This window comes from Petaurus breviceps, unplaced genomic scaffold (genome assembly GCF_028583685.1).
Source record: "Petaurus breviceps papuanus isolate PSGF00001 unplaced genomic scaffold, PetGlider_PUasm1.0 188, whole genome shotgun sequence".
NCBI lineage: Eukaryota > Metazoa > Chordata > Mammalia > Diprotodontia > Petauridae > Petaurus > Petaurus breviceps.
This window is the reverse complement of record NW_027185804.1, coordinates 39,098,539-39,107,840: the sequence shown is the minus strand read 5'-3', so window position 1 is coordinate 39,107,840 and position 9,302 is coordinate 39,098,539. Positions and strand designations below refer to the sequence as shown.

The 9,302-nt window shown below is 36.6% G+C and overlaps 1 protein-coding gene across 1 annotated transcript; it reads right to left on the bottom strand.

Annotated features, from left to right (window-relative positions):
• Positions 1-1,997: 1,997 nt before the first annotated feature.
• LOC138163309 (vomeronasal type-1 receptor 3-like) lies at positions 1,998-3,964 on the bottom strand. The gene is made up of 2 exons (XM_069090848.1): positions 3,392-3,964; positions 1,998-2,051 (listed from the first exon to the last, which is right to left on the bottom strand). Exons 1-2 carry the CDS (start codon positions 3,962-3,964, stop codon positions 1,998-2,000), a joined length of 627 nt encoding a protein of 208 aa, XP_068946949.1.
• Between the last annotated feature and the right edge of the window lie 5,338 nt (positions 3,965-9,302).

Genomic DNA, 9,302 nt, shown 5'->3' with positions numbered 1-9,302 from the left:
TAATACCTTAAAAAATAGACTAACTCAAGTGGCAAAAGAGGCTCAAAAAGCCAATGAGGAGAACAATGCCTTAAAAAGCTGAATTTGCCAGATGGAAAATGAATCTCAAAAGTTCACTGAAAAGAATCATTCCTTCAGAAATAGACTGGAGAAAATGGAAGCTAGTGACTTTATGAGAAATCAAGATGCTATTAAACAGGTCCAGACAAATTAAAGAATAGAAGGCAATGTGAGATATCTCACTGGAAAATTCCCTGACCTGGAAAATAGATCCAGGAGAGATAATTTTAAAATTATTGGATTACCTGAAAGGCCATGACCAAAGAAGGAACCTAGAAATCATCCTCCAAGGAATTCTCAAGGAAAACTGCCCCAATGTTTTAGAACCTGAGGGCAAAATAGAGGTTGAAAGAATCCACCCATCACCTCTGAAAAAGATCCCAAAAAAGAAAATTCCTAGGAATATTGTAGCCAGGTCTTAAAATTCCCAGATCAAGGAGAGAATATTACAAGCAGCCAGGAAGAAACAATTTGAATATTGTGGAAACACAATCAGGATAACACAGGAACTGGCAGCTTCTACCCTGAGGGATCAAAGGGCTTGGAATATGATATTCCGGAAGGGCAAAGGAGCTGGGATTAAAACCAAGGACCACCTACCCAGCAAAACTGAGTATCATGTTTCAGGGGAAAATATTGTCATTCAGTGGAATAGAGGACTTTCATGCATTCTTGATGAAAAAAACAGAGTTGAATAGAAAATTTGTCATTCAGATACAAGAAGCAGGAGAAGCTTGAGAAGCTAAACAGGGAAAAGAAATCATAAGGAACTTATCAAAGTTGAACTATTTACATTCCTACATGGAAAAATTATAATTGTAATTGATGAAACTTTTATCAGTATGAAAACAGTTGAAGGGTATATATATATTTACAGGTATATATAGATAGAGGGCACAGGACCAATTTAATAGGAAGGGATGATACTTAAAAGGTGAAATTAAGAGGTGAGAGAGGAATATAATGAAAGGAGATGGGGAGAGACAGAATGGGGTAAACTATCTCATATAGAAGAGGCAAGAGAAAATGGTTACAATGGAGAAGAAGAACAGGAAGGCACAAAGGCAAAACCTTATTCTCATTGAATTTGGCTCAGGGAGGGAATGACATACACAGTAAATAGGGTATCTCACCCTATGGGACAGCAGGGGAAAAGGAGATGAAGGGGGGAATGATGGAAGAGAGGGCAGGCTGTGGGGGAGGGAAATTGGAAGCGCCCACTTTTGCAAAGGGACAAGATCAAGGTAGAGAATAGAATAAGTGAAAGTTGGGATAGGAAGGAGGGAAATATAGTCAGTCTTTTACAATATATCTACTATGGTAATCTTTTGCATTAGCTACACATGTACAACCTATACTGAATTGCTTATCTTCCCAGTAAGGGTGGGTGACAAGGGAGGAAGGGAATGAATCTGGAATTCAAAGTTTTAAAATTAAATGTTTAAAAATATATAAATACAATTATTAATATTATTTCACATGTAATTGGGAAATAAGATATACAGGCATTGGGGCATAGAGATCCACTGTGACCTACTTGAAAAGTCAAAGGGGGTATGGGAGAAATATGGGAGAGAGCAGACTGGAGGAGGGGATATCTTTTGGGACCACTACTTTGGGGTGGTGGGTAGGGGAAGAATGGGGAAAAATTCATAACTCAAAATTGGGCAGAAATGAATGATGTAAGCCAGAAGTTAATAAAGCATTTGAAAAAAAAGATTTGCTTTCTTTATTATTGTTTTGTTTTTCTTTTTTAATAACATGTTATGCTTTTCATGGGACTAAGTTTCAAAAATAAACACCAACAACAACAAAATGTTTAAATAAAATCAAACAGATATTTACATACATGGTTTTAGGACAGCTGTTCTTAACAGTAAGGTGTGGAAAATTGTGATTAGAGAGAATTGTGATCAACTAGGCTGGAAATTTAGAGGTTATTCATTGTAACCTTGTTTATCTTTTAAATATTTGACCAAAGTAACACAGAACTGAAAAGAGAAAATAACTTGTTAAAAACCACAGAAACAGTAAAAGTTATTGCCAAATTTTCTACTTCATTTATCCAGTTCAAAATTAACGGCTTTTTCGTTATGCCATAGACCAGGAACAGAAAAAGTAGGAGTATGCAACATCATATATAATGTGAAATTCCCTTAGTATATTAATAACTTTCACTGATTATTTCACCATGTCTCATAATGTTATTTCTTTTTTTCCTATTTCCTTACTTTCCATTCTTCCATTTTAAAATTTTCTTCCTTCTTTTCCTCAATCTTTTATTTCTTGTTTCCCTCATTTTTCTATTTTTACTTCCTTAATCTTTTCTTTCTTCTTTTCCTCCTTCCTCCTTTTCTTCTAACAAAGCAGAGTAGAAAAATGATATGTTTGAAAATGAATACAGTCTTTTAAAAAAAACTTTAAGGAGTTTGAAATGTAAATAAAAGTCATCTGAATAAATTAGATCTAAAAAAGATACTGGAGTTGACATGATGGTGACCTCATAGTCAAAACCAATGGAATTCAAATCTTCCTTCAGATTCATGCCAGAGATATGACCCTGATCACATCATTAACCTCCATGGCCCTTGAATTTCCCCTCTATAAAAAGATGATGTTGGATTCAGCGATCTCTAAGGTGCCTTCCATGCTACAATATTTGAAATAGTGTGGATTTCTAAATTCCTAATGGTAAGGACAATAAGAGTAATGACTAAAACTACAATAATAGGTAATATTTATGGAGCATTTCTTAAGTCCTAAGAGCTTTACATATAATCAGATCTCATTTGATGCTTAGAACAACCTGGAAGTTAGTTTCAATTGGGAAGATGATATAAAAAGAAGTAAAGTGACTTATGCAGGGTCACATAGCAAGTAAGTATTTGAGATTACATTTGTATTCAAGTCTTTCTCACTCTGAGACCAAAACTCTATTCTCTGCACTACTTATCTGAACAGAAAGATAGGTCTGCAGAATATCTTAGTTTTGGGAAAGAAAAATAATTTCTGCCTAATTTCTGGAAATGTTACCATTTCCCTCAATATTCCAACATACAAAATGATGGGACTGGACCACATAAAATTCAAATGCATTTAAGCTTTAAAATTACAAGGCTCTGAAGTGTTTGGTCTGACAAGTTGATGTGAAGGGACAGGTCTTTTTCATCCCTTGGAAAATGTAACAATAATTGGAGACCTGGGAGTTACTGCTGATTAGGACAATGGGAATGAATGTTGGATAACACAGAGTCAAAAGAACAGAAACATGTAACATCCATTGTTTTCTACCTTGAGAATTCTGCATATAAATTATAAAGATGAAACTGACTGAATAAAAGTACAAAAAGATGCTCACCAGCAAAAGGATGGCTTTGGTAGCTCTGATCTCTGGGGAAGTTCTGGGGCTAAGACTAGTGCCAAGATTTTGCCAAACTTCCTGATGGTGTTTGTATAGAACAAGAATCATGTAGCCACTAGTAATGACAATGAAACCCACAAAGACTCCTTCATAAAGTGATTTCCAGATTACAAATGTTGAAGTAGTCATGGTATATCTGTTTAAAGAGCAAAACTCTAAGTTGCTCCTATGTTTACTATAAGTGCTGTTCCAAGGACCAGTCACATGAAAAAACACAGCCACTCCAGACACCAGAATGAGGATCCACAATAAGATACAAAATGGAATAATGTACTTTGGAGCTCTGGCTTTGAGTTCTGTCCATCTTGTGTTTCTGGAACTGATAGTGATGGCCTGGAATACACTCAGGAGGCAAGTACTGCAAAGGGAAATGCTCCAGGACACTCTCTGCAGATAAATTATAATTTTACAACTCATATCATCAAGAAAAATTTTCAGCTGCAACAACTGTATTGCCCATGGGACTCCCCTGATGAGAATCATCAATGTATTGGAAAATGACAAATTAATGACAATCACTTCAATGGGTCTTGTCTTATGACCAGTGAGCAAGTGAAAAATATGTAGGTAAAAGAGTAAACCATTACCTATGACCCCAATCACAATTTCAAGCAGATAGAAAAAATACAAGATACCTCTAAAAGAATACATTCTTTATTGGTCTCCAGAAAAAGCATGGATGTCAGATCAACAGGGACCTGTAGAAAGAGACAGATAATTTTGTTAGTCACCATTTCTCATTGAGTTTCACCATCTTCCATATATCACAAATTAACTTTAGTAAATTTTATTTCATATGTAGTGAAAAGGGAGTTTTAAAAATTGTTTTTTGATGCCAGTAATTCCAATATTTGTCTCTTTAGATATTGTAAAATTTTTGCACTTGGGAGGAGTCAAGATGGCAGAGTAGAAGCAGGACCTCCCTGCTGCTCTGGCTTACACCTTCCCCAATCCATGTAAAAAGGGGACTATAAACAAACTTTGGAGCTACAAAACCCACAAAATGACACAGAGAAACTAACCTCCCACAGAGGACAGCTGGGCAGGCCAGCAGGAATCAGCCAGCACAGCCCTCTGGGATCGGGGCCCAGCTCCACACTTAGCTTTTAGCCCCAGGGAAGGCCTGACCAGCCACCAGTTGGAGGGACTCCAGATCATGAGCAGCTGTGGTTGTTTCCAGATTTATCAACTGATAGTTTGAAGGACAAAGTGAGAGGTCAGTGCAGTATGGATTTGGGGACACATTAGTTGGGAGTACTTCAGCTTTTGCCCCTGGGGCAAGAAGCCACTGAGAGCTGTGGCCCAGCCCCCACGACTTGGCAGCTTCAGCTCCTGGCCTGCAGAGTGTAGGGGGACCAAGCGACCAGTCTGAGGGGTAATCACTCTTGTTTTATCCTGATTGGATCTAGATTGTGGTCTAGGGTGGAGATCCTTGTGTGTGTGACCAGCTTGCCAGAGTGTGTGTGACCAGCTTGCCAGAGTGTGTGGAGGCTTCAGAGAGGGCACCCAACTAATACCTCAGGCAGCTGAGAAAACCTCAGCTGCCATGTCTGGTGGCAGAGTCCTACTGTGGCAAAGAGCCCAAAAGTCAAGTAATCGAGTGGCAAAATGAGTAAACAAGGGAAGCAAAGCAAACAGAGGAATCCAAAATTAGACTCCTATTTTGGGGAGAAAAAGGATCAAAGCATGGAACAGGAGGGAGACAGTGAAGTCAGAACTCCTGCACCAAAAACATCAAAGGAAAATACAAGCTGGTTACAAACCATAGACGACCTTAAGGAGCAAATAAGAGAAGTGGAGGAAAAATTGAGAAGATAAATGAGAACAATGCAAGAAAATTATGAAATGAGAGTCAACAGCCTGCTGGAGGAAAATAATACCTTAAAAAACACACTAACTCAAATGGCAAAAGAGTCTCAAAAAGTCAATGAGAAGAAGAATGACTTAAAAAGCTGAATTTGCCATATGGAAAAAGAATTTCAAAAGCTCACTGAGGAGAATCATTCCTTCAGAATTAGATTGAAGCAAAAGGAAGCTAGTGACTTTATGAGAAATTAAGATGCTATTAAACATATCCAAACAAATGAAAGAATAGAAGGCAACATAAAATATCTCACTGGAAAAACAACTGACCTGGAAAATAGATCCAAGGGAGATAATTTAAAAATTATTGGACTACCTGAAAGCCATGATCAAAGAAAGAACCTAGAAATCATCCTCCAAGAAATTCTCAAGGAAAACTGCCCTGATGTTTTAGAACGAGAGGGCAAAATAGAGGTTGAAAGAATCCACCAATCGCCTCCTGAAAAAGATCCCAAAAAGAAAACTCCTAGGAATATTACAGTGAAGTTCTGAAATTCCCAGATCAAGGAGAGAATATTACAAGCAGCCAGGAAGAAACAATTTGAATATTGTGGAAACACAATCAGGATACCCCAGGATCTGGCAGCTTCTACACTGAGGGATCGAAGGCCTTGGAATATGATATTCCAGAGGGCAAAGGAGCTGGGATTAAAACCAAAAATCACCTACCCAGCAAAACTGAGTATCATGTTTTGGCCGAAAATATGGTCATTCAGTGGAATAGAGGACTTTCAAGTATTCTTGATGAAAAAACCAGAGTTGAATAGAAAATTTGTCATTCAGATACAAGAAGCATGAGAAGGTAAACAGAGAAAAAAACCATAAGGAACTTATGAAAGTGGAACTATTAACATTCCTATATGGAAAAATGATAATTGTAACTGATAAAACTTTTCTCAGTATGAAAATAGTTGAAGAGAATATATACATATTTATATATAAACACACACACATATGTATATACATACATATGTCTATATTAGAGGGTATATGGGCTTATGAATATATATGTGAATTTGTGTATATATGCTTACAGGTAGACATAGATAGAGGGCACAGGACCAATTTAATGGGAAGGGATGATACTTAAAAGGTGAAATTAAGAGGTGAGATAAGAATATTATGAGAGGAGATGGGGAAAGACAGAATGGGGTAAAGTATATATAAATATTCTTTATATAGAAGAGGCAAGGGAAAATGGTTATAATGGAGGGGAAGAACAGGAAGGCAAAAGGGAATGGGTCAACCTTATTCTCATTGAATTTGGCTTGGGGAGGGAATGAAATACACACTAAATAGGGTATCTCACCCTATTTAGAAGGAGGTTGATTAAATGGAGGGAAGGCTGGGTGGGAGGGAAGTTGGAAGCACCCACTTTTGAAAAAAGATGGGATCAAAGTAGAGAATAGAACAAGTGGGAGATGGGTTAGGATGGAGGGAAATATAGCCAGTCTTTTACAATATATCAACTATGTTAATGTTTTGCATAAGCTACACATGTACAACCTATACTGAACTGCTTATCTTTCCAATAAGGGTGGCTGACAAGGAATGAATCTGGAATTCAAAGTTTTAAAATCAAATGTTTAAATATATATATTATTAATAATACTATTTTACATGTAATTGAGAAAAGATATATAGGCACTGGGGCATAGAGATCCACCATGCGTTACTGGAAGAGTCAAAGTATGAGACTATGAGAGGGTATGAGAGAAGATATGGGAGAGAGCAGATTGGAGGAGAGAATATCTTGTGGGACTGCTATTTTGGGGTGGTGGGTAGGGAAAAACAGGGAGAAAATGTGTAACTCAAAATCTGGTGGAAATGAATGATGTAAATCAGAAGTTAATAAAGCATTTGAAAAATGAAAAAAAATTGCACTTGTGGATAGGAAATATTTTATAGTTAATATCACATGGAACAGAAAAGGCACCAGCACCACTTCCCCCATGAAGTTGTCTTCAGCCAGCCTGAAAAATTGTTGTCATACCAGACTAATTTTGTACTAGAGTAAAGCTAATCATGCTGTCAAATTAGAGATGAGAAAGTCACCAGAGAACTCTATGACTCCATTCACCATCTATTCTCTTTTTTCTAAGATTATCCAAAAACAAAAAACCTCATAATCTACTGCCACACTGAATTTCTATAGTCTTATTGTGTGTATGACGTTCTTGTCAATCCATTTTGATGAAGGATGATCTCAGAGCAGGCATTTGTCTCATGCTTCAAACATAAATGAATCAATTCTGCAATTATCCAGACTAAATAATCCAAATGCCTTCAAATGTGAATCTCCTTAATCGATTTCAAAGCCATCTGAATACTCAATTTCTGCATGGTCTAAGAATTAACTATGTCATTAAATGAGGTATCTATATACAAATCTTAAGGCACACAATATATTGTGGAAAGAACATTGGATTAGAAGCCTGTTCTGAATTTGGTCAATTGATCCAATACTTAAGAGCTCTTTAGATCTACACAGTCAATAAATAAATATTTGCTCAGAAACAAAGAAACACTTGTTAAACATATTTCAAATGCAAACCACTTTTCTAGGTTCTTTACAAGCATTATCTCTTGATTCTCACTGGCTTGAAAGACTGGTGTTATTATTATCCCTGTTTTACAGTTGGGGAAACTGAAGCAAGAAGAGGTTAATTTATTTGCTTAGCATCACTTTTATTTGAGCCCAATGCTCGGTGAGTCCAGAAACAATACTCTAATCACTGAGTTAACTAAACTGTCTTTCAGAGACAAGTTATTTACTGAACTACAAAACAATGTCCTTGCCTTCCTGTGTATTATAAAATAGTCATGTAGAAATATCTATCTTAAATGAAAAGAGAAATATGGCCCATTAGAAGATTTCCTTTAGCAAAGGAATAAAAGTAGGATTAACATAAAATTAAGTATATGTAAGAATTGTTTTGGTGGGGGAGTGGAGTGATGATGAGAGAACTCATAACATCCCTCAAAGATCTAAGGCTTCTTCTAACATTATAATCAAGATCTCACGAAATCAGTCAATAAACATCTATTAAATTCCTTCTATGTGCCAGGCAAATAAATACATACTATATATAGATATAGATACACAGAATTAATACAAAATTCTTAAGTGAGAGAATGTACTATAATTAAGAAGTGTTAAAAAAAATATGTCTTTTGAAGATGGGATATTACTAGGAATTTAAAAGAATCTGGGGAAGCCAGCAGGCAGAGAAGAAAAGGGATAGCATTCCAAAGATAAGGGACAGTCAGAAGATTACCCAGAACTAATATACAGACAATCTTGGTTAATAAAAAAAAGCAAGAGTGCCAATCTCACTGAATTAGAAACTAAGTAGCAGTGAATAAGGTATAAGGAGATCGGAAAAGTAGAAGAGGTCTGCGTTATAAAGGGCTTTGAAGGCAAAAAATAGAATTTTTTATTTGATCCTGAAGGTAATAGGGAGCCAATGGTTTTTATTAGTAGCAGGAGTGTTGATATGGTCACCCCTTGGCTTTAGGAAAAATCACTTTGGTGGCAGAATAAAGGATGGGGTGAAGGGGACAGAGATTTAGCAGGAGTATTATTATCAGGATTGAAATAATTTAGGAATGAAGTGATAAGGGCCAGCACAAAATAGTTGTTGTGTCAGAGAGATGAGGGGGCATATTGAAGAGATTTTGCAAATTTGAAATGGACAGATCTTGGTGACAAATTGAATATAAGGTGGGTAGATTGGAGACAGTGAGTAATCACTGATCACAGGGAAGATGAAGATAGGAGAAGGGACGATAAGAGAAACAGTGGTAGTGTTTAGTGGGAAAGATAATGACTTCCATTTTTCACATGTTTATTTCAAGGTGTCTAGTAGACCTCCACTTCCAGATGCCTAAAAAAGTTTTTGGGAATGCTTTATTGGAGTTCAGCAGATATTTGGAAGCAGCGTAGGTATATCTGAGA

Bases quoted from the DNA above. Each gene is read 5' to 3' on its own strand.
- LOC138163309 (XM_069090848.1), bottom strand. From the start codon at position 3,964: ATGATTCTCATCAGGGGAGTCCCATGGGCAATACAGTTGTTGCAGCTG. The intron at 2,052-3,391 runs GTCAGTTTCATC...TTCTCTTTTCAG, and splicing joins TCTTTTTGTACTTTTATTCA to TTCTGTGTTACTTTGGTCAA.